General features: G+C 47.7%; 1 protein-coding gene across 1 annotated transcript; it reads right to left on the bottom strand.

The window, feature by feature from the left end:
* Nucleotides 1–10402: 10402 nt before the first annotated feature.
* On the bottom strand, nt 10403–13248 carry Adra2a (adrenoceptor alpha 2A). The gene has a single exon (XM_042689659.1). It carries the CDS (start codon nt 13156–13158, stop codon nt 11734–11736), a length of 1425 nt encoding a protein of 474 aa, XP_042545593.1. The 5' UTR covers nt 13159–13248; the 3' UTR covers nt 10403–11733.
* Between the last annotated feature and the right edge of the window lie 12604 nt (nt 13249–25852).

Here is a 25852-nt window from a genome sequence, read left to right on the forward strand (position 1 = left end):
CTGCACACTCTCTCTTTATTCTTCAACTGTTCCCAGGCACAAATAGATATCAGAATCACAGCTCTTGGAGATCAAAAGGCCTGCCTGTTGGGTTCACTCTTATCCAGATGTTTGGGTTTGGGGTTTGGTTGTTTTGCTATACAGCCCAGGCTGACCTTGAACTCTCAATCCTCCCATCTCAGCCTATCCAGTCTTAGGATTACAGGCATGCAACACCACTCCTAGCTGATCAGGTTTAATCACAGTCATCCACCAAATCAACTTCTGGTGGCTAGCTTGAGAAGCAGGCACTACGCACATCTGGGGATGGTCTCCCCTGCAGGACAGTGCTCTCTTGCTCTTAAGGACAAGCAGACAAGCCTTTGTGTAGACAGTGACCCCCTGGCTTAAGGTATATGCAGGCATGAGGCCCACGCATGTAGTGTTAACTTGAAGTTTACCAGGTCACTCCTGACACCACAAATGCATCTCTCAGTGTGTGAACATTGTTCTCTTATACTTGCTGGGCCAGTAAAATCTGCTGAGCTATGACTCCAGCCCTGTTCTTCACTAGTTAATTTTAAAACAGGATCTTTCTTTCCATCCTGATGGGTTACTGAATGGTGAGCCACTTACTTTGAGGATTCCTGTCCTCAAAGTGTCACCACTTCCATGGTCTCCTGCTTTGGTCTCGTACTGCAATCTCCTAATCTCAGGCATCCCATGTAGTCTGGGGTGACAAGCATGCCCCCACTCTCACCAGTTTTAGGTTGAGAAGGAGTGTCACTACCTTTTCTAAGCAGGCTGACCTCAAACCCCAATCCTCCTGTTCTTTGGGTCCCAAGTAGCGAGGTTCATAAGCATGAGTTAGCATATGTTTTAAAGAGCTTGTCACTGAAGATAAATGCTATGAGTAATACAACAGCTTTTCTTACATATTGCCAGACTTTCCCCAGAAGAGGAGGCTCAATTTACATATTGTATTGTCTGTCGGTGATCAGAGGTTTTTTCCAAAGGTGATAAGTCAAACTACTGAAAACAAGAAAGAAAAAAAAAGAGAAGAATGGGTAGCAAGCAGAATAGACATCAGTCTACGAAGCCTCTGTAGATTCTATGGCTTCTCCTTTTTACTATACCTCACAAGTGTTCTCAGATTCGTTTCTTTCATTGGTATAAACTTTTTCAACTAAGCAGAGGACAATGCATTCATTTCCGCATGTCAGCCATCAGCACTGATATCAAGTTGCCCTTGGAAGAATAGGTAATCATTTTCAAATGTCCAGGGTAAGAGTTTTGTTTCTTAATTATACATTTACCTGACCTCTTCTCCTGTTGTGTTTCTCTTCTTTCACTGAGGTTTGTTTTTGTTTTAATCTGTAGCCATCTTAATTTTTATGAATTTGTTACATCCATCTTCTCTGATGATAGCCCTTATTAGCAGAATGTTTCCAGACTAGAAACATTGCACTGTCTCCTTGTTTTAAGGAAGTTTTCAGTGTTGCTATCAAAGTTTTGCATGGCTATTGCAGGAAAAAATGTTCAACTGCATACAAGAAAATGTTAGGGAAAAAAATTGCCCACCAACTCTCCAACCACAGATAACTACTGAGTGGTTTATCCAAGTTTTTGTCACTGCTGTTTAATATCTGTGCGAGCTTACTCTTCCAGGTATAATTTGTCTTTTTCTCTTAAAAATATTGAGACAGGTTGGGAGCCAGTGGCTCACACCTATAATCCTAGCTACTAAGGAGGCTGAGATCTGAGGATCATTGTTCGAAGCCAGCCTGGGCAGGAAATGCTGTGAGACTCTTATCTCCAATTAAATACCATAAAACTGGAAGTGGTGCTGTGGCTCAAGTGGTAGAGCACTTACCTTGAGCTCAAGAGCTGAGGGATGCACCCAGGCCTAGAGTTCAAGCCCCACAGCTGCCACAAAAAAGGAGAGATAGAGAGAAAGAGAGAGAAGAGAGAGAGAGAGAGAGAGAGAGAGAGAGAGAGAGAGAGAGAGAAAGGTATATTCTGCAGGGCATCAGTGGTTCACACCTGTAATCTTGGCTACTCAGGAGGCTGAGATCAGGATCACAGTTCAAAGCCAGCCTGGTCAGGAAAGACCATGAGACTCCTATCTCCAATTAATTACCAAAAAGTTGGAAATACCACTGTGACTCAGAGCACAAAAGCTCAGAAACAGCGCCCAGGCACTGAGTTCAAACCCCAGAAATGACTTTTAAAAAATTATGAAATGCCCTAGAAATGTTGTACATTCTTTAATCCTTAAGTTTGCAAAATATTCTGCAACAGGCCAAGCACAGTTGCTTATACCTGTAATCTTAGCTACTCAAGAGGTGGATAAAGGTCAAGAGGATCTCAATTTAAGGCAGCCTGGGCAAAAAATTTGTGAGATCTCAACCTCATTCCAACCAACTGAAAGCTGGACATTGTAGCATGCCATCTGTTATCCCAGCTGCCCAAGAAGTATAAAAAAAAATGGATTACAATCCAGTCCACTAGCATAAATGGAAGAGCCTGTTCAAAAAAATAGCCAGAGCTGGATGCCAGTAGCTCATGCGTAATTCTAGCTACTCAGGAGGCTGAGAGCTGAGGATCATGGTTCAAAGCCAGCCCGGGCAGGAAAGTCCATGAGACTCTTATCTCCAATAAACCACTAGAAAATGGAAGTAGTGCTGTGGCTCAAGCAGTAGAGCACTTGCCTTGAGCTGAAGAGCTCAGGGACAGCACCCAGGCCCAGAGTTCAAGCCCCACAACCAGAGGAAGAAAGAAAGAAAGAGAGAGAGAGAAAGAGAGAGAGAAAGAGATAAAGAGAGACAGAGAAAGAGAGAAAGAGAAAGAGAGAGAGAGAAAGAAAGAAAGAAAGAAAGAAAGAAAGAAAGAAAGAAAGAAAGAAAGAAAGAAAGAAAGAAAGAAAGAAAGAAAGAAAGAAAGAAAGAAAGAAAGAAAGAAAGAAGAAAGAAAGAAAGAAAGGGAGAGAAAGAGAAAGAGAGAAAGAAAGCTAAGCAAAAAGGGCTAAGGGCCCAGATGGCTCCAATGATAGAGTACCCATCTTGCAAGTGTAAGGCCCTGAGTTCAAACCTAATAAAGCAAAAAATAAAACAGATTTAAAGTCCACAGTACAAATGTTGCAGAGTTAATGCCCTATTTTTTGGTGAGAATTTCTGTCTCTTGCCATTATCTCAAACATGGACACACCATTACCACACTAAAAGCAATTTCATATCTTCAGCAGTCAGCATGAAAGCAAATTCATAGTGCTGAATGAATAAATAATAGTGAATAGTTTCTGAGCAACTACTTTGCACCAGACATTGTTCTAAACATTTGACCTATATGGGGCTGGAAGCATGCTCAAGTGGTAGAGCGCCTGCCCAGCAAGCATAAGGCCTTGAGTTCAATTCCCAGTACTGGTAAGAAAAATCCTGGGCACTGGTGGCTCATGCCTGTAATTTTAGCTACTCAGGAAGCTGAGATCTGAGGATTGTGGTTCAAAACCAGCTCAGGCAAACAAATCCAAAAGACTCATCTCCAACTAAACTGGAAAAAGCCAGAAGTGGATTATGGGGTTCAAGTGGTAAAGCGCTTGCCTTGAGAGAAAAAGCCAAGTAAGAGGACAAGGCCTGGAATTCAAGCCCCAGTACTGATACTAATTAATTAAAATTTTAAAAAACACTTGACCTGCACTGATACATTTACATCCACACACACACACACACACACACACACACATTTTGCACATGAGTAAACCAAGGCATAAAGCAATTAGGATATTCATTACAGTTGATTTTGCTTTGCCTCATTGTCTGAAGGACGGGTCTGGGCAGTAGAGGGCAAGCTTTGGAGGGTAGATGGGATCTGGGTTTTCTGAGAAGATGGCAAAGGAAGCCTGGGTGGTTTATACCCCATAGAAGCCCTGCCCCCAAGCCTACAGCTTCCAGGATGGAGGGTCTCATGAATCATACTGTGAATTTTTTTCTGCAAAGACTTTTCCTCATCTAACTCTCCAACAGCCCCACAAGGTAAATAATGGTTTGGCTATTTTTCAGATGAGGACACTGATGCTTGGGAAACAGACTGCCAGAGATGGGACCAGGGTGTGAAATCCCAAATCCAGGTTCTTCTTTCCCAGGTGCTAGAGATCCAGGGGAACACCATGGTCCTTGTGACTTGAAGCCACCTCATCTCTCTGAGAATAAGAAAGGTCTGATTTCTCAAGAAGTAGGTTTCTGCAGGCTATGCATCCTAAGATAGCTCTATTTATGCCATCTGCTTCTTCAAAGCTTACATGGGGACTTTCTGCAGAATGCTGGGCTCCCCAGGACTACAGCAAGAAGAATTTCCACAGGACCCAGTGCGCATGAGTAGACCACCATGCTGTGCCCAGCCTCGGTGCAAAGCACAAAGGCTACAGGTGCAGGCTTTGTGATCCATGTGCAATGGCTGTCAGTACGATGGCACAAGCTCCCTAGGGACTGGCTCAGCATCACCCTCACCTCCACTCAGAACCCTTCCCTAGGCCCTGCCTCCCCCTTAGATTCAAGAACAAACTCCAGAAAAGCATTGTATGGGTTATAGTGTTTATCTCTTCAGGATTTTTCTAACAGCCAAAGAACCTCAAGATGGCCAGGGAATGGTCGCTCATACTTGTAATCTTAACTACTACTCAGGAGGCTGAGATCTGTGGACCTTGGTTCTAAATCAGCCCAGGCAGGAAAAGTCCATGAGACTCTTAACTCCAATTAACCAGCAAAAGGCCAGAAGTAGAGCTGTGGCTCGAGTGGTAGAATGTTAATCTTGTGCAGAAAAACTTAAGGGACAGGGCTCAGGCCATAAGTTCAGGCCCCAAGACCAACACACACACACACACACACACACACACACAGGAACCTCAGGATGATTGGCAGCACTTTTAAAAGCAAGCTCTCTATTTTTTTCATATTTTCCTTGTGGTTTATGTCTGGAACGTCTAACAGAAGTTCCCACATAATAGGCACAAAAGAGTTGGTGAAGACTCCAATCCCTGATAGAACAGGAAAAGCAAAACAATGCTTCCCATGGAATCTTGGAGGATGGGAAGGTCTGGGGACCAGCACATGAGTAACTCCTCTTGGCATGAGCCCAGGGCCCATGAAAGTAAAGCTGTGTAGTAGCATAGCTTGATCTCAAAGTTCTTGTGTGATTCGCAGGGTCACAGAAAGAGACTATATGCATCATTCTACATGCAAGACAACAGCAGAGACATGAAGACAGGAGACAGAAAAGCCAGCCTGGGATGGCAGATGGGCAAGGAGCACTAACCTGCGTCCAGAAGGCCCGGGTTTCAGGACTTCCTGCCCTGAAAACGTGATGGACATCACGGATCCTTGTGTACTAAAGCACACAAGGCTGGAAAAAGACAACGCTAAGGTCCCCAGATGTCATGAATCATCCTAAATGCTAGCTATCAGAGCGAACCAGCCAGCCCTGCCCACTCAACCCACAGCAGCCTCCTCAGCCAAAAGGCCTGCCAGCTCCCAAAATGGAGAAGTAAAGGTTAGCAAGCCTACAGACGCCAAGCACAGGTCTGCGCAATGCACTCAAACACCAGGAACTTCTTGTCCAAGTTACACCTGGGAAAACTGAGGCTCAGCCACCTATTTGTAGTTAAAAAGCAAAGGTAGGTGGGAGAACCAGGATTTTTAACCCAAGTTTTACTGATTCTGAAGCTTAGCTTTAAACTGCTCTTCTTAGGAATACTGGCCATTCCCTCTACACCCTGATCTGTCCCCACTTCCTAGCACACCTGGGAACTTCTAGGAGCGTGAGCTCCACCCCATTCAAGCAAATGTTGGAAGAGAAAGGGTCAGGGATGTAGTGCATCCAAGGGTAGAAAAAGGCATGGCCTTAAGTAATCAGTTTGCTGCTGTGAGGGTCTCGTCATAGATGAAGACAAAGCAGACAAAATGGATCCTGGCGCAGGTCCCCTGAAGTCCTTCAACACATGACATCAAGGGACTTGGACATGCCTGACATGGGATCCAGCAGGGCAAGACCAGCTGGGGGGCTTCTCAGATCTCCTGATTCCAAGCCTGGCCTCCAAAGTCCTACACTGGCTGTTGCATTTAGTCCCTGCACTGGGACACCTGGCTAGACTCTGGAAGACTGAGCCTGTAACCTGATCTTTCATTGACTCCCTGGCTGGGAGCAAACACCAGCAGTTCAGGGTGCAGAAGTGGGCAAGGTGCAGACTCCCTGATCCTCTCCCTGCCAGGACACAGGAGTCTCCCACAGCAGTGCCTTCCTGTGCCTCTCTGCAGCCACATTCTGATGATCTGGAGGCAGCTCCCTTCCCTTATCCTGGGTGCTGGCAGCATCCTGCGTGTTAAGTCCCCAGGTCTTTCCCTGTTTCTTAGAAGTCTCTCTTTACTCTGCCTACACCTTGGAAATAGTCCTTTGTCAACCTCCTTCCACTCACCCCTTCTCTGAGCACCATCTTGTTTGATTCCAATGTGGATTGCAAACCGATCTCAAGTTCTTGGCCTTGATGATTCTGGAAAGAGCCTTAGCCTCTCCCTCCTGGCTTCAGTCCCTCCTCAGAGAACAAGACAACCTGGATGCTACAGAAGATGCTTACAGAGAACCACAGTTAGTCTCTCCAAAAGGTCCACATTCCACCCTCCTAATCTAGTTCTGCACTACCACCCTGCTCCCCTGGCGGTGGCCAGCTCCCACATTGAGGAGGGGCTCATCTCAGTTAGAATGAGGGAGACAACATTGCACACATACCCTCCCTGGCCATGTGTACATCTACCCTCCATACCCCCAGTTGCTCTCACTCCAGGTCCTGATAAGTAAGGTGGTCTTGGGTGTGCACAGGAATCAGGATGTAGCTGTTCATATATACATACACAGACATATGCACAGGTTGACAGCTGTGTGCACATAGAAAGCCATGCACAGTCACGTGTATACATACAACAGGAAGGCTCAGCCCTTATCTGAAAATCACACCCCAACAATCACTTAAACCCCAATCCTCAGTGACCCAATGGTGCCCAGAGCCAGCTTTTCTCAGAGAGAACAGGGCCCTACCCATGCCTTACCTGGCATTTTGTGTCATCTTAAAACAGATGGACAGAAAAAACTCCATGAGTTTCCTTAGTCCATGATAGTTCCACCCGTGTTCCAACAACATGATTCACTGTCATGCTCAGTAAGAGACAGTTCTACAGTCCGGGGGAACACAGCACGCCAGGAGATGGAGACTCACAAACCAGGCCTCTGAGAAATCCTGAAGCAAGGCTAAAGGTCACCAGTTAACTGATGATAAGTTGCTGGCCCGTGGTGGACAAGGTAAGAAGGTGGATAGGTAGGTAGACAGATGGTGCATAGATAGATTTTTGTGGTTAGATTAACTCCATGAAACACACTTCTAAATAACACCTGGACAATGGTTTCATTTTATAAATGAAGAAATGGCCTCAGACAGATCTGCTCAGGGTCACCCAGTTGGTCAAAGGCAAATCCAGTAGAACCCAGGCCTCCTAACTCCTTGTCTGCCCTCTGTTCAACTGTCCTCTTTCCCTTTTCTGCATCAAACTGTAGTTTGATTTCTAGCGATCAAAGAGATCGATGTTGTTTCCACAACAAAGCCTAGTGTTTGTGATTGCACTGGATGACTTCACTCGGCCCCACCCCCACCACCACAGGAATGCCCTCCTTCCGCTGGGGAAGGTGCCCTTCCCTGCTCCCAGACACTCTGGACTATTCTGAGAGGGGTCTATGGACCTGGATCCTGTTCTGCTGCTGGGAATAGACGCTTGCCATGACATTACTAAGGGGCAAGCTGGAGAAATGAAATCTGACGTCTGGCCTGGGCCTGGGTGTCACTCAGTGCCTGGCACTGGTTTCATAGCTCAAGTACTGGAAGCAGAGCTTGCTGCCCTGCCCCCTTGGCCAAAGTCTAGGCAGCACAAGTCCTACCTCCTTCACACCCAGTTATCGTCTCCTGTTCCCTCCGCACCCTCGGAGCATGCATCAGTGCCCACTGCTCCCAGCAGGCACGATGTCTGTGTCCCTGCCATGCTGTCCCTGTTCAGGGCTACCTAATGCATCGCATAGGCACAGCTTGTCTCCTCCTGCCATTCCACAGCTGCCAGAGGACAAGCCAAGTCCTAGTCTCTCTGACTCCCAAACAGCATGCAGGAGAGGAAGAGAAAGAATGGCTTCAAAGTGCCGAGCATGGGGTTGGACACACGGGGTACCCCAGGGCTTAACAGCATCACCTAAGCAAACAATTCACCATGCAGGGTAGCATGTTGAAGAGGAGGGGGTTAAAGAGCACTGGGATGGTACACAACTAGGCAGCTCTCCTGGATTTCTGGGCCCTCATCAATGCAATGTGGGAATGCAGGAGGCTAAGGTCAATTCTGGTTCTCCTCTTCAATTACAGAATCAGATAGAGGGGAAAGCCTAAGTCATGTTCCTAGCCAACCCCTGAGCACAGAAGCAGCTGTGCATGTGTCCAGAATGAAGCCATTGATTACATTTGCAGGAATAGACTTGGTAAGACACACTACAGACCCTAACCTCAGATACACGGTGGAGCCTGACAATGGGACTGGGGGCTATGGACAGGAAGGTGTGGGGTTACAGTCCCTTACCCTGTTAGCTTGTTATGCTAAGATCCTTTAGGAGCCATTTCTCTTGTTCCCCTTCTCTGGCCACAGCTTTACAGTCTGGCTTGGACACAGACACTGCTTGAGGCTCCTTTGCTGGAGTCTCACTGGGGTCCAGTCCTAGTTCTGCACCTTCCCTGGGCTCCATCCATCTCTGAGACTCCTTTCCTCTTCTGTACTGGATAGAGGAAGCTGTGATAGTAGATGTCCCCTTCATTTAGCACCATAATCCACACACACCCCTTTTCCAGGCAGGTAAAGATACACCAAATACTTCTCCAGGAGATGGCAAAACAGCCAGCCCCTTGAAGGCTCAGCAAGGTGGGCCTATTATCTGACACTATTTACCTTTGGGACATTAGGTGCCCTGCGGGTGAGGGCTTGGAGAGCAGGCCTCAGCCTTCTATCAGGGAGTGAATATTGGCACCACAAGCCAGGAAGCTACTTTGGGAAGCCTCCTGAACAAGGATGACCAGCAGGTTGTGCTTGCTCCTCAAACCCAGCTCCTGAACAAGTAACTCTGTCCCCAGCTGCTTGGGCTGGCCTTCCTCTCAGTCATACACATGGTGAATAGCTTCTTACTCAAGGCAGCCCGAGGCCAGGGCCCCATCACCCAGAAGTGTAGGGTCCCAAGCAAGCTACTTTCTCCACACCTGTCTCCTCATCTTCCAGATGAGAAGTTGGATTACCAGACCTTCCCGATTTGAAGTACCATCATCTTGTGACCTGAGACAGTCCAGCAGACTTAGACAATACGGACAGGTAACAAGAAGGACACACGCCTTTGGCCAGAGAACACTCGAGCTACCAACTAATACATGATTCTATTTAGGTATTTATCCCATCCCATCGAAGAGCACACCGCATGCTGTCTATTATCACACCTGAAGGCATGATGCACATTTGGAGTATATTCCAGACTTTTGCACATATACATTTGCACTTGGAGCACAACAGAGGTATGTACATATGTTAGGGCACACATACTCTTTGGAGATATGCACATGGTATGTATCTACACAGATGTAGCTCACACTTGCAGGTATAAGATGGAACTCTGAAAAAAGTTCTCTCCGGGGTTAAGAACACAGACCTATACCACGTGCTGGTGGCTCATGCTTATAATCCCAGCTACTCAGGAAGCCAAGATCTGAGGATTGAAGTTCAAAGTCAGCCTTGGCAGCAAGTCCATGAGACTCTTATTTCCAATTAAACAGCAAAAAGCCAGAAGTGGAGGTATGACTCAAATGGTAGATTGCCAGCCTTCAAGCAGAAAAAGTTGAGCCTCAGTACCAGCACACAAGGAGAAAGAGAAAGAAGGAAGGAAGGAAGGAAGAGAGAGACATGGGAAGGAGAGGAGAGAGGAGAAGAGAAGAGAGCAGAGGAGAAGAGAAGAGAGCAGAGGAGAAGGGAGGGGGTGGGAAGGGAGAGGAAGGGAGGGGACACAGACCCTTCAATGAGATGCACAGGTTTATGAACCTTGAGTAATGGCTTGTTCTGTGAGCCTCAGTTTCTTCATCTGTGAAGTGGGGGTTTACACTAGGGTTTACCTCATGGGGTTCTTAAAAACTAGAGGCTTGTAACAGGCAATACCTGTACCAGGGTCCCTACAGTGTCTAGCATGTAAGGAACATTTAACAAGCAATGATTTTGTTATTGCTCATGCACTTAAACATATTTTTACAATATATATATAAAAAAAATCAGATGTTCCCAGTCTTAAAGCTTTTGAAAACTCAGATAACAGACAGGAGGACCACTTAATTCATATTTATTTCACATTTGATCTGTAAACTTTATTTTTTTTAAAAAAAAAATCCACTGTCGTGAGCAGCATGTGCTGACATTACTTTTTCTTGAGTGAAATCAGAGTGCTGGACTCCCACTGTCTCTGTCCAGAACACGTAGAAACCGGGTTGTAAACACAAGGTCTCCAGCTTCGCCCCTGGCTTTGGCCGTTCATTAGTGATGTGTTCTCAGCCAGAAAAGCAAGGGGGGGGGGGGGGGAGAGGGTGGGCAATACTTTGATACCTAAGAGCTCTTGGGGCTTGGAGCTGGACAGTTTGGCAGGCTCATTTGTCTTTTCAAACTGTTTACCTTGGGCAAATTGTATTGGGTCTGTTGCTTCCACCTAATTTCCACTCCTCTGTGTCTAAAAACAGCAGCTCAACGATTTCCCCTTAGTCAGGGCTTTGGAGGCTGGGGGGAGGGGGAGGGGCACACACATACAGGACAGAAACATACAGAGTCTTCTTCAAGCAGCGGCCCCTAAGACAGGGAGGGGCACCGGAAAGAACGAGTTTTTAAGTGAGTTACTGGGGCAAACGGTGCCTCAGAGGATAATGGCTTTATACACAGGACTGATGCAAGGCGGAAAGGTTCATTGACTTCTGTCTTGGGCCATCGCTGAAGTATTTACATAGGACAAGGCAATTATGCTGTTAGGCACAGGTGGGGGGAAGGGAAAAAAAAGGACAGAAATCTTTTTCCGTGTCAGGAAATCTCAAAGCAGGTTTGTGTCCAAGGAACTGTCCTCACCAGAGGGGGTATTGTCATACTAGAAAAGAGCTTGCGTCTCCTGATCAGGCCCCTGGTCCTTCCCAGAAAAGGATTCCAACTTCACAGCGCAGGCCATGTAAACGCTGGGAGGGTCCAGGGTGTGCTGTCCAAAAACAGTGTGTGTCTATGTACAGCTGAGGGTGGGGAAGGGAGGGCAGGGCTGCCCTGAGCGGTGGAGTTGGCTGAATTGAATGGGGAAAGGAGACATTGCCCCCCCCCCGCAACCCCTCCCTCTCGAAGGAGGGACCAGGGTGGGAAATACCTTTAAGCAAACAATACTGTTAAGGGGTGGGCCCACCAGGAAAATGGCTCCCCGGTCATGAACGACCATAACAACCATTCCCTTGTGGGAGCTCTCAGAAGCACGCTGAGCACCGCCACCGTCCAGGCCAGGTCCTGGGTTGGGAGTGGGGCCGGGGCTGCGCGCACGGCCGGCCGCCGCCTCCCTCCGCGCCCCAGGCCCGCCACCTGCAGGAGTCCGTGAGCCAGGCCCGCGCGCGCGCGCAGGCGTGCGCGCGTGGCAGGCTCACACGATCCGCTTTCTGTCCCCCCTGCAGAGGATCTTCTTGAAGGCTCGGCGGAAGTCGTGGTTGAAAATGGTGTAGATGACCGGGTTCAGCGAGCTGTTGCAGTAGCCGAACCAGAAGAAGAAATTGAAGAGCGTGCCGGGCACGGCGCAGCCGACCGCCGTGAGCGTGTAGGTGAAGAAGAAGGGGAACCAGCACACCACGAACACGCCGATGACCACGGCCAGCACGAACGTGAAGCGCTTCTCGCGGTTCTGCCGCCCGCGCCAGCGCGAAGCCTTGGCGCCCCCGCCGCGCTCCTCCCCCGGCCCGGCCCCGGGAACCCCGGGCCCCGTCGCCCCGGCGGCTGTCGGGCGCCGCGGCAGGCTGTCCCCAGGCTTCACCTGGCCGGCCCGGGTCTTGCCCTTGGCCCGGGAGCCGCCACGCTCGGGTCTGCGGGGTCCCGGGGGCCGCTCGGCGTGCTCGGACGACGAGCTCTCCTCCAGGTCCAGCGCCTCGGCGGTGGTGGCGGCGGCGTCGCGCGGCCCGGCGGGCGCGAGGTCCCCCGGGGCGCCGTTGAGCTGGGTGGGCAGCGGCTCGGCCTCGGCGCCCGCGGGGTCCGCGCCGCGCTCGGGGCCCAGGCCGTTGGGCCTGCGCTCGGCGCCCCCGGGCGGCAGGGCGGCGGCGGCGGCGGTGGCGTCGGGGCCCCGGCGGCTGGGCGGCACGCGGGTGCGGCGCTTGGCGATCTGGTAGATGCGCACGTAGACCAGGATCATGATGAGGCAGGGCGCGAAGAAGGAGCCGATGCAGGACGAGATGACATACCACTTCTGGTCGTTGATCTTGCAGCGGGGCTCGCTCGACTGGGCGTCCGGCTTCTTCTCGAAGGAGATGAGCGGCGGGAAGGAGATGACGGCCGAGATGACCCAGACGGTGACGATGATGGCCTTGATGCGGCGCGGCGTGCGCTTCAGGTTGTACTCGATGGCCTGGGTGATGGACCAGTAGCGGTCCAGGCTGATGGCGCACAGATGCACGATGGACGACGTGCAGAAGAGGACGTCCAGCGCCAGGTAGATCTCGCACCACACTTTGCCAAAGTACCAGTAGCCCATCACCTCGTTGGCCAGCGAGAAGGGAATGACGAGCGTGGCCACCAGGATGTCCGCGGAGGCCAGGGACACCAGGAAGAGGTTCTGGGGAGCCTTGAGCGCGCGGCTGGTGAACACGGCGATGATGACGAGCACGTTGCCGAACACGGTGAGCAGCATGAGCAGGCCGGCCAGGCACACCAGCGTGAGCGTCACCTGCAGGGAGTACGGGGTGGCCCGGGCGCCGCCCCCCGGGGCCTCGCTCTCGTTCCAGCTCGCGTTGCCCGAGTCCGGCTTCAGGGAGCCCATGGGCGCAAAGCTGCCCTCGGCCAGCGGCTGCTCCTGGCGGAACATGAACGCGACGCGGGCGCCCGCTCGCCTGGGCCTGCTGCCAGTTGCCTTCCGGCCCGGCGCCCCGGAGTCCTCCTTCTTCCTCCTGCGCCCCGCCGCGCCTCACATGCGGAGGGGGCCCGCCCGCGGGGAGACGGGGCCCGGGCTGGGGTGAGGGGATGGCGAGTGGGGGGGTGCGGGAAGCGGGGCGCTAGTGGCCCATGGACCCGGATCCCGCGAAGGGCGCCGGCCCGCGCCTCGGACCCGCGGAGTGGGCGCCTTCGGGATCCCAGCTCCTAAACACAGCCAAGTTTTCTAAGCGGCAGGAGAGAGAGAGAGAGAGAGAGCAAGGCGAGCGGGGGGTTAGAGATGGATTCTTCCAGAAGATGATGACTTGGGAGGATGACAGGAAATGTACATATTTATATATAAATATGCATGTATGCACACACACACACACACACACACACACACACACACACACACACACACAGCTCGACTCCAGGGCCGGAGCGCAAGCAAGAAGTCTTACCGTGTGCGAGGCCCGCCCCCACCCCAGGCAGGAGCCGAAGGGGGTTGCTGAGCGCTCGGGCTGGCGGCGGGGGGGAAACGGAGGGGGTCCTAAGTCTATCTCCTTAAATCCTCCGGACGATCTCGGCTTCCCCTAAGCGCGGCGGTGCGGGCTGGGCCCGACTTGGGGCCAAGGCGCGGGCTCTGCCGCCACCCCGAGCGCCCCGGGACTTCCAAAGTTGCGCGCCGGGCTGGGGCTGGGGCTGGGGCGCGGCGGCGGCGGCGCGCGGAGCTCCGGGGCGGCGGCTGGGGGAGACGTGTGGGGGCCGCATGAAGGTGTCGCCGTCCTCGAGCGAGCCGGGCCAGGTGAAGCAATGATCAGCCTTCCCCGAGCCGCGGGGCCGCGGGCAGGCGGGGTGTCTCCTGAGCGTGGGCTCCGTGGGCAGCGGGCGCCCCGGGCCGGGTGGGCCTGGGGTCCGAGGTCCGCGTGAGTGAGCTTTAAGCCGGAGCGCAGGGACCCGGGGAGGAGAAAGCGCAAGGTTGGTCAGGCGGCGCGCGCCAGCGGCGGGGCGTCTGCACCGGAGCGGGAGCCGCTGCTTGCTCCGCCTGGCTACGGTGGACTGGTTTTATAGCCCCGGGATCAAGCCGGCGTTGCCGAGCAGCCGGCGTCAGCCCCCACGTGGGAAGCCGACCCTCCTCCGCCCCTCGCGCCTCCCCTCGGCGGGTCCAGCACCCGCGCCCGCCCCGCGCCGGACCCCGGGGAGCGCAGCGCTGCGCAGCCCTGCAGGCTGGACCGGCCCTCCGGAGAGGCGGGCGTCTAGATCCAGGGGATCGGGGAGCGAGCCTGGAGCTGGGGAGCGGCCCCTGCTGGGAGTGGGTCCGGCCGCGCCGGGCCGGCCCGGCAGATCGCGGCGGACACCTAGGCGCGCCCACATGGAGCTGGGTCCTGGAAGGAAAGTGTGGCCGGCCGGGATCGCTGACCCAGGTTAAGGGGAGTAGCCTTGGGTACCGGTGGCATCCGGTTTGGAGCGGCCCAGCCCTGGACTTGGCCGCAAGTGCTTGTGGCGGCCAGAGTGGGGCGGGGGGAGGGAAAGCCTGGCGGGGAAGGAAGGAGCGCGTTCCGATCGGACCCCCTGGAGCGGAATGGGCAGCAGCCACGCGCCCGCGGGCCAGGTCAGGGTTCAGACTTGGTACGAGACAGTCACCTGTCATCCCAGCAGCAGCCCTGTCTGCGGGACGTGGGCAGCCTAGGGTCTGGCCGCACCCCGCCCCCTCCCGGACGGACGTGGGGAGGGGTCCCGGAGACCCGGGCGGGGCGCCGCGGCAGAACGAGGGCGCACTGACACCTGCTGGCCGCCGGCTGCCACGGCCGGGAAGCGACCCGCTGACTGGGTGCCGGTCCTCTGCTCCACCTTTCTCCTTTCTCCGGGCAAGTTTGGATCTAAGCTGAGGAAGGAAGAACCCAGATTTTAAGTTGATCTGTTGTTTGATTTCATGTGGCAGAAATCTTCGCAAAGCAGCTACTGTTGTGTTTCGACCTCTGGCGATCGCAGAACTTTATCTAATAAAGTCACATCAGGAAGAGCTAGCGGGCAAGACAAGACCACAGCCCACGCTGGGGCAGATCTCAGGCAGGGAGGCCCCGATGCTGCCACGCGGCTGGCCTCCCCACCGACCCTCTGAGAACCAGTATGTCTTTGCTGAAACGCAGACACATAGTTGTTGTTGTTTTTGAATAATACAAGAAAAGGAAGCTCCCTGGCTCCAAACATAAAGATGGAAACATTAATTACCCTGAATTGATTAGTACATGTTGTCTCCAACTCCATAAATGTAGTTATGACCAGCTAGTCAAATGACTTTTTAAAATATTTAAGCAGGTGAAAAATTAACTACCCTGTTTGTATGCACACTGCACCCTACAAATTTACCCAGTGATGTTTGTTGATTTTTTTTTTTTGTTTTTCCTTTTAAAGCTGGATGCCACCCCATATTCACACACATCGTTCAGTAAAGGGAAGATGCTCTCCAAGGAAGAGGGCATGTTTTTCCTCTGGGAAATGGTAAGCTTTCCCACCTGTGCTTGATGCCGTAGATGGGTTTTCCGTCACGATGCCAGCTTATACGGTGCTCTCTGCACTTTTCAAATGAGCAGCAGGCAGATTCACCACAAAACCCAGGAGGACAGGAAATGCCAACAGGATAGATATTAGACCTAAAGACAAGTTGTCATATTTAAGGGCCCATTAAACCATAAAGGCCTTATGTAGTTATCTAAGCTGGAATTCTAAGAACTGAAGAGACTACCTCTCTAGATGCATACTCAGGTCTAGGTGGGCACTGAGGACTCTTGAATGACCTTGACCCTCACCTTCAACCACAGCTGATGTCTCCAGCCTGCACTAGTGAGGGCAATTGCTGCTCTTGCTATGTGTTTCACAGATGTCTCATTGACTTTAGTCTCCTTCCCTCCCAGCTTTCACCTAAGGATAGCCCCTTCATGGAATACTGAGCGTCCTGAAGGCTAAGAAGGCAGAATTTTCTCCCTCTCTTGAGTCCTTTGTTTCCTATCTTCTCCTCAAATCTCTTTGATTATATTCAATTTTTGCACAATTCCAGGAGCCCCAAACCCGAAGTATGAGTGTAAAAAGTAGCAGACCTCAAAGCCTGGAGCCATCCGAGATTCACATTGTTGTTCATAAAACTAATTGACAGGGTCCTGGGAGACCACTACTTCTCATCTCCATGCCAGTTCAGAACACAATGCTCTCCTTATTTAAGAGGCCATGGGTGGATGAGGAGATGAACGCTGTCCACAGTGCTTCCCCTTCTTAAAATCTTGCTACTAGCCTGTGTATGTCGACGCTTGTCACATTTCCTACATGCTTTCCAAGCAGCCAACTGGCTTCTTAATTCCCAGTTTTGGAATCTCTTCCCCTAAAAAGGAAACAGGCCTTTCAAGGAACTCAGAACCTTGCAGCCAGCACAAGGGACTGTTGAGAAGAACACGAGCTGCCTTTTGTCTAGTACCTCAGGTGCATCATGTCCAGGGCTATATACGGAGCCAGAGCTGCTTTCCACACTGAACTCTTCCTCCTAGCCTAGGTTCCTAATCATCTGTCACACAGGGGCAGTATCTGTGGACTTGGAAAAGCTCCACGGACACTATTAATTTTTTTTTTTTGGGGGGGGGGGGGTCCGGTTGTGGGTCCTGAACTCTGGGCCTGGGTGCTGTCCCTCAGCTCTTCAGCTCAAGGCTAGCGCTCTACCACTTGAGCCACAGCACCACTTCCGGCTTTTTTCTTTTTGCTGAGGAATCGAACCCAGGGCCTCATGCATGAAAGGCAAGCGCTCTACCACTGAGCCACCTTCCCAGCCCGACTATTAATTTTTGCTGGAGGTTTTTGTGCTATGTTGAGAGAGCTGATGCCGAGTAGAAACAGCTGCAAAGACAATTAATCGGGCCCATATGTCATATCGGGCAGAATGCCCTGCCAGAAAAAAATTATGGTTTTTCAGGTCTAAGGTAGAATGTGGCACACACACACACACACATTCTAACAAGACCCCTTGAGAATGCCTGCTGAAGACTCTCCACCGCAAACAATACATTTCGGTAGGGCTGGGAGTGACAAGCTGGAGGAGGAAGGGGAGGAAACCAGGATTTCCTGAGGGCTTTGATGGAACCAGCCTGAGCTCCAAAGGATGGGCTTAGGTTGAAAAGCACTGTCCTGAATCTTGGCCAGCAGGACTTACATTCCTCCACAGAACTGAAGCAGAGGGCAGAGGACATTGGCACTGATGACCAAAGGAAGAACCCCATCTGGGCACACATGGGGGTCCAACAATCAATGATTTTGTTAAGAAAAATAAATACCATGTATTAGTCCTGACCATATGTTAGGCACTGAGCAGAGCAGTTTACACACTTTCTATTATTTTATCGAGTTCCCCCAAACAATCCCACAACATAAATGCTATGAATTTCCCTATATAGATGGAGAAAACAAGACTCCTACAGGCTAAATAAACACGGAGGGGAGTCAGACTGCCCCTGTGTTTCCTGATTGTAAGCCCAACAATAATGCCCCACTGTGAGGCTCTGATGCTGAAGGAGAGGGAACCAATTATGTGCTGGTCAGAAGTGAGAGCTTGACACGTGGCTTACTCCCTCTCTAGCCCTTTCCCTCTTGTCCATACGTGACCAGCACAGTTCCCATGGAGCAAGACACTGCCCTTCACTCTACATCTGCCTAGCTGGAGGGTAGCATCCTGCACAGTATATAAGATATCAAATACTCCCCAGTGACTAGGTTGATGCAGAGCAAAGGATATCAGCAGCCATGGCAATGACTGAATCCAGAAGCCACTCTTCCAGCCCCTGGGTGCCCATATATACTTCTAGCACATTGAGTGACCTGCTTCTGGAACTTACCTATTCATGTGTGTGATGTGCTGATAAGGGGAAGGCTGTCCTGCTCATCCTGTATTTCCAGGGCACACAAGCTATTTTTTTTTTATAGTTTCTGGGGGACTGAGGATGTAGTGCAGTGCTAGAGCGCTTGCCTAGCATGAGCAAAGCCCTGAGTTCCGTCTCCCATACTATAGATGATAACTAAACACTGTCTTTCTGAAACAGATCCCTGGAGGTTCTGATTTAGTAGAACAGGGATGAGGTCTGACATTTGTGTTTTTAACAAATGTGATAAATACTAATAGACATGTTAGCATAGACATCATAAAGGGTTGCAAGATGAATGAATGAATGAATCAATGAATCAATCAATTCTACTTATAATTGAGTTCCCAACAAGGTAACAGGTCCATATGGTAACATTTCATTCCCTTAGTTTAAGGTATTTTAACTAGATACCTGGATCTAAATAAAGGATCCTCTCCATTTATTTTTTTTCCTAAAAGGAGCATGTGACAAGGACAATTATAACTATCAGCGAATTATAATGATCAACTAAGCAATTTACCAATGAATAAAAGCTATTGAAGTGAAATTGTGTGTTTGCCCCAAAAATAAATCTGCAATTAAAGTACCAGACATCATCCAAATGTGCCTGGCTTCTGCATCTTACAGGGATGGTGACTTTTTCTAACAGGAACGGAGGAGCTGAATGAGGAGAAAAGGAGTATTGTCTTTTCTCAAAGCTCCAATTCCCTAAGGGAAAAAACTCCATATTACATGAGCCTGGACCCCTAGGCTGTCGGAATCCCCATACATATAAATTGGCCACACGTGCCTGCAAACCCAGTCCACACACCCACACACCGCGACTGCACTTCAAGCACGAACTCTCTCCCGTCTGAACATGCTGAGCAGGGGTGGAACACAATGTTCCCACTGCTCCCGTGCCATGCACACAGCTGGGGGCAAAGCCTTAAACATCTGACAACTCACTGTCTTGCTGACAAGAGTGGGGGGTGGGTAGCAGAGGATCTGGGGAGCGGAGGGAATGACTATTGCTTTCTCTGAGTTGTTATTTAATCCCTCCAGCTTGTCATTCTGGGCAAGAGCCCTTGGGAATCCCACAGTTACAGATGGTTAATGGGAGCCAAAAGGAAAGCATGTTGGGAAGGCTGCCTTCTCCATGGCCTCCTCATTTCTCACCCAGGGAACATCCATGTGGCTATGCCCCCAACACCCCCTTCGTCTGTGTTCTTAAAGTGCTAATCCTCTCTGACCTAGCCTGGCAAATTAAGCCAGGTCTTTCACCAAATCTAAAAGAGCAGCAGTTGATGCCAAGATGAACTCTTCCTTGAAGACTGTAAGAGAGGTTGGGCTGAAGTCTCCTTGTACAGAGCATATCTGTGGATCCACCAATAGGCAACTGTCCAGTATGTACACACATCAATCACAACGTCCTTTACCTTAGTCCTGAGTGCCATGTCCTACCCCGTCCAGCTGAGTGAGACTCCTCCATGGACCAGAAGCTTGAGAAGAAGCAAACCTTGAATTGGTTGTGGTGAGCAACCGTTATTTATTCTCAAGTATAACAGGTGAAACAGAGCCATGGCCTTTGGAGATGAAGGAGCTATTGGTCACCAACATTAAAAACTGTGAATCACCCTTCACTCTTACTCCATCTGTGTGCCACCACCCACCCCCCCCCACACACACACACACACACTGATGAGCACAGAATGTTCCTTCCTAAAGTGACCCCTGCCAGAGAGGTGCTGGGAAGCATTGCAGTGAGACATTGGAGTAAAATAACTTGAATTTTGGCCCTACTTCTTCCATTTAATAACTATTATCTACTTGTCCAGAGCCATTTTCTCATATGGAAAATAGTTTTACACACTTCACTCATTTTCCTTCTTTTAAGAATTGTATCATTGCTCATACACTATTTTTATTTTTTGCATTTAGTTTATTATATTCAACATAACATCCTCAGGTTTTAACCTCCATTATGGGCAATGAATAACATTCCATTTACTTAGCGATTTATGTCAATGGATGCCTGAGTTGCTTCCATGTTTTAGCTGCTGCCTCTACCATACTTTTCTATGAAATTAAAGTTAAATGTGTGGTTACATGGAAAATACTCAACACAAAGATGGTTCAGTGGGTGTTCCTTTTACACTGGTGCATTTTGTTGTGGTCACTGTTTTTGTCAATACTTTTTCTTTCATTAATCTGAATCTCCTTGAGACAGAAGCAATTAGAGCCTCAGATGTGCTGACTGAAATGATGGATAGTTAATAAATTAGCATGAGAAATAATTTAAAATAAAAGGAAGGTGGGGAGAAGGACTTCAACAGATCTCATGTGTCTTCATTCCATTTGTGTGTGAGGGGCCAGGGGTGGATTCAATGGTTTTAAATTGTTCCCAGTAGACAAGGAAGACACATGGGGTAACTTACATCATTAGCCCCCAGAGAAGAGGCACAGAACCCAATAAATCAGAGAAGAGGCACAGACCCCAATAAATCTGGAGAAGAGCTTCACAGGAAAGCCTCCCAACAAGGTGACTGAGTTCTAAAAGTCGTAACAGACGAAAACTCAGATTTGCCATCATGGAAGGCAACTGAAAAGCAGGATTTGTGTTTCTGCTTTGATCTAGAGTCAGATGTAAACTAGGCTGGAGGTACAGAAGGGGCTAGAAAAAGAGAAGGGAGACAGCCCCCTAATGGGGATGGAGCCTTTGATTAAAGGGATGAATTGGCTGCTGCTGTGTCAGGATGCTTTCTTTCTCAACTGGAGCCAACTCTAACTAAAATAGAACCGAAAATGGATTGGTTTGCTTAAATGAAATTTGGTGCAAATCCGAAGCAGAGTTGCCTTGGGGCAAGGTGGATGCAGTGGCTCAATAATGTCATAAGGCATGATTCTCCTCTCGCACTCTGATCTTGTCCCCCGCATCTGCCCTCACACAGTAGCCACAGTGGGAAAAGGAAAAGTTATTAAGAAAATACACAAGTGATAATATGAGTAACCATGTCTCCCATCCCCCAGCGGGGGAGGGGGTGGGGGGGAGGGGTACATATGAGAGGATCCACCTCAGTTCCTCCCAGCAATCTGGTTTCCAGGTTTCATTGATGAGACAAATCTCTCACTTTTCTTTTCTTTCTTGGATTCCATATGATTCCAAAGCCCACACAATCATTTCCTCCTTTTTACTCTTTCAGTTGGTTTCTATCTTGTGCAACTAGAAGACCTGGTCAGATGAGTGCTAAAGCATGAATTTCAAAAAGGAAAAAATTTAGCAAGAACATTAAGCACATTCAATGACTAAGACCATTTTGGTGCTAGACATGGATGATACGATCATCCCACAAGACATGACTTGCAAGTCTGTGAACTGAGGAGGAATCTTTGAGAGGCATCTTTTCCATTAGCTTTACAGGAACTCAAAGCATTTCAGTAAAACAATGGAGTTTCTTTTTAGGCACCAAATAGTATCAGTGATGATGACATTCTAATATCAAACCTTGATGCACCTCTTTATGAAGTCATGTCAAAATTAAAGATAAAAGAGAAACATTTAAAAGATATGTCCAGCTGGGCACCGGTAGCTCATGCCAATAATCCTAGATACTCAGTAGGCTGAGATGTGAGGATTATGGTTCAAAGCCAGCCTGCACAGGAAAGTCCGTGAGACTCTAATCTCCAATTAACCACTAGAAAACCAGAAGTGGTGCTGTGGCTCAAGTCGTGGAGTGCTAGTCTTGAGTTGAAGAACTCAAGGACAGCACCCAAGCCCAGAGTTCAAGCCCCATGTTTGTCCATCCCTGGCACCGAAACAGCCCTATCATAGACATTACCACCAAATTTCCTAATGAAAACTATATGCCCCTACTAAAACATCAGGAAAACACAAAAGGTAACTTTACAAAAAGTAGCATATTGATTAAGAAAGAGAGGCAAAGACTGAAATAGAAGTTCACATGAGAACTTCTGTTCAATTTTTCCATCTTTCATCTTATAAATCTGACATAGAAAATCTCATTCAGAATTAAAGGTAAAGGCCCACTGAGAGCAGGAAAATGTGGAAAGTCTCAAGGAAAATTATTTTCTCGTGTCTCTTTTATTCTCCCTGGTTCAGTTTCTGGAGTGTTTCCAGTTGGAGAAGTGTTTGTCATGAGCATAAACTAGAATTTTGAAGGTGGCAAAACAAAAGATTATTTTCTGACATAAACAAGAGGGAAGGGAAGACCCTGTGCTGTGGAGGGTGAGCAAGATTGGTGGGGGACAGGATTTAATTAATCTCACCTATCAGTCTCAGCACTCTGCCTGAAATGAGCTCACTCAGGCAGAACAGGGTAAGCAAGATCATGAGGAACTGCAAATCCCCACAGAAGCCTTTCTGCCCAAATGAATGAGAAATGGGGATTCCTCAGGCTAAAAGTATGTGAGGTCATGAGGGAACTATATCAGAAACAGACGGTCATGCTGTGCTCTTCCACAAGGTCAGAAGTTATTGAATAGCAATAAATTCACAAGCCATATCAATTTTGCTAGCATGAATTAATTCATTACTTGGTAGCTGAGTTGCTGGCAACTTTTTTGTTGTTTTTATTGTCATCTTAAATACTAATATTGTCTCAGATCACATGGTACACTTCACAGTTACAGGTAGGTTCCAGAATGGGTTTAAAGACCTGAAGTGGTTGCAAGATTAAGACAGACCAAGTTGAGAGCTATGAGCAGAGGGCTCAGATGCAAAGAGAGGTGCTACAGATGATCAGATAAAGTTTTTATGTTTTACTTTTTCTTTTTGGTACTGAGGATCAAACCCAGGACATTTACCACTGAGCTACATCTCAGCCCCAGATAAGATACTAACCTAGCACACACCGTCCTGGCACTGTTGGGGCAGTGGTGTTGCAGTGCTGCATTTTACATTTAGGCATATGGTCCATTGAAAGTTTCTGTGAAAACTTGAAGTCTTAGATCAGTTTGCAAAACAGACTTGGACTTTCCACACCATCTGTTGGAAGGACTATCCTACATTGATTTCCCTTTGCTCCCTTGAAAAGATGAGATGTCTACATTTGTTTGATTCTCCTTGGAGACTTACAATACTGTGACTTTGACCAATTTTGTCAGCAAGACCATTCTGTCTGGATTTTTGTGCTTTTATAGTAAGTCTTTAAGTTGGGTAGAATCAGCCCTCTCACTTTTCCTTCTCCTTCAATATTCTGTTGGTCATTCTGAGGATTGAGGTTAATACTAACTACAAACCATAACGTAGCCTCACCATTCATCCATTTATGAGCACGTTGGCTGATTGCAAAACTTGACATTGTGAACAGTGTTGCTATATTTATGTGTTGGTACCTCTACTGCATGCTTACATTCCGTCAGGTATAAGCCCAGGAGTGATGCACCAGGGTCATATATTAGTGCTATTTTTAGTTTTTTGAGAAACCTCCCTAGAGATTTCTACAGTGTCTACACTACATTACATTCTCAGGATATAAGGGTTGCTTACCCCTCGAATCCTCACCAGCATTTGTTGTTGCTTGTTTCCTTGATGATTGCCACTTTGACTGATGTGAGATGGAATCTCAATATACTTTGGGTTTACATTTGCTTTAGGGTAAGGATGTTAAACTTTTGAGAACTATCTTATTTGCCCATTTATTAAGTGCATTGTTAGTTCTTGACTGCTTAATTTTTTTAGCTTTTATACATTCTGGATATTAATAATTTGTTTGATGAATAGCTGGCTAAGATTTTTATCCCATTTTTGTATGTTGTCTCTTTACTCTTCATTCTGCTTTGCAAAAGCTTTTTGATGTAATCTCATTTGTCAATCCCTTTCATTTCCTGAGCTATTAGAATATCATTCAGAAAACGGTTGCTTATCAATGTTTTCCCTATGCTTTCTGGTAATAACTTCAGTTTCAGATCTTACATTAAGATATTTGATCCAAGCTGGTAGGCTCACGCCTGTAATCCTAGCTACTCAGGAGGCTGAGATCTGAGGATCACGGTTCAAAGCCAGCCCAGGCAGGAAAGTCTGTGAGACTCTTACCTCCAATAAGCCATCGGAAAACTGGAAGTGGTTCTGTGGCTCAAGTGGTAGATCACTAGCCTTGAGCTGAAGAGCTCAGGGACAGTGCCCAGACCCAGAGTTCAAACCCTACGACCAACCAAAAAAAAAAAAAAAAAAAAAGATAATTTGCTCCATCTGGAATTGATAAGGATCTAGCATTAGTCTTCCACATGTAGATAATTAGTTTTTCTCTAATGTATATTTTTAGCACGTTGTGGAGAATCAGATCTGTAGTAGTATGAATTTAATTCTGGTCTTCTATTCTTTTTATTTTTCTACATGCTGATTTTTGTTGTTGTTGTTATGGCTTCTGTATAATTTGAATTCAGGCATTGTAATACCTGATGTTGCTCTTTTTGCTTAGGATTGCTGTAGTTATTGGGGAGGGGAGGATGTCTGTTTTTCTATATTCATTTTAGAATTGATTTCCTATTTCTGTGAATGCCATTAGAATTTCAAGAGATTATACTGAATCTATCAATTTCATTAATATGCCTATTCTCACAATATTGATCCATGAACATGAAAGTCCTCCCATCTTCTAGAATCTTCAACTAATTTTTTCAGTTTTAGTTTTTACCTCAGAGGTCTCCTTTTTAAAGTTTATTCCTAGGAATTTTAAGTTTTGGTGAATTGGATTGCTTTCTTGGTTTCTTTTTCAACATTATTGAATATATTATTATTAATAATGTATTATTGATATATAGAAAAGTTACAAATTTTTATGATTTTGAATTCTGCTACTTTGCTGAACATGTCATATCTAAGCGTCCACTACTGAAGTCATTAGTCTTTTAAGGATTGTATCAAAAAATAGGGAGAAATGAACCTCTTCCTTTCATATTTGCATACTTTTTAGTTCTTTCCCTTACTCTCATTCTGGCCAAGAATTCACATATTGAGTAGGAGTGAAACAAGTAGATAACCTTATCTCATTTTAGAGAAAATGCTTTTTCCTCTACTTAATACAATGTTAGCTATGTTTTATACATTTCATAACAAGTATATATCTTATTGTCTAATCATTTATGTTGCAGTATGTTCTATTTCTATATCCTAAAAGGATGTTTAACTTCATCAGAGGTTTTTCCTGCATCTATACTGTGATGATTGTGTGATTTTTGTCCTTGATTCTATTTATGTATTACATTGTATTGATTGATTTGCAGGTGTTGAACCATTCCTGCAATGAAATCAACTTGATCACTGTATTAATCTTTTTAATGTGTTTTGATTGTTTGTCAGTATTTTATTGAAAACTATCATGAATATGTCCATCAAAGAAGTTAATTTACAGTTCTTGTTGTTATGACCTTATTTGTGTTGGTGAATAATTCTGGGTTCACAGAATTAATTTGGTAGCAGTCTCTTCCTCTCTGCTTTATGGAATAAGTTGAAGAGCATTAGTTGTTCTTTAAAGATATGTTCGAATTCATCAGTGAAACTGTCTGGTCCTGGGCTTCTCTTTGATGGGAGACTCTGTTACTACTACAATCCCAGTATCTTTTTATATGTTTAAATTTTTAATTTTTTTTAAAAAAAATTTTAAAAATTCAATTCAAGTCATATATCCAGAAAGTTATCCATTTCTTCCAGAGTTTCCTAATGATCCTCTGAATTTTATTGTCTTTTGTTGTAATATTCCTTTTCATCTCTAATTTTATTAATTTGGGTTTTTAATTTTTGTGCTG

Source organism: Dipodomys spectabilis, unplaced genomic scaffold (assembly GCF_019054845.1).
Source record: "Dipodomys spectabilis isolate Male_0828 unplaced genomic scaffold, ASM1905484v1 ptg000125l, whole genome shotgun sequence".
Lineage (NCBI taxonomy): Eukaryota > Metazoa > Chordata > Mammalia > Rodentia > Heteromyidae > Dipodomys > Dipodomys spectabilis.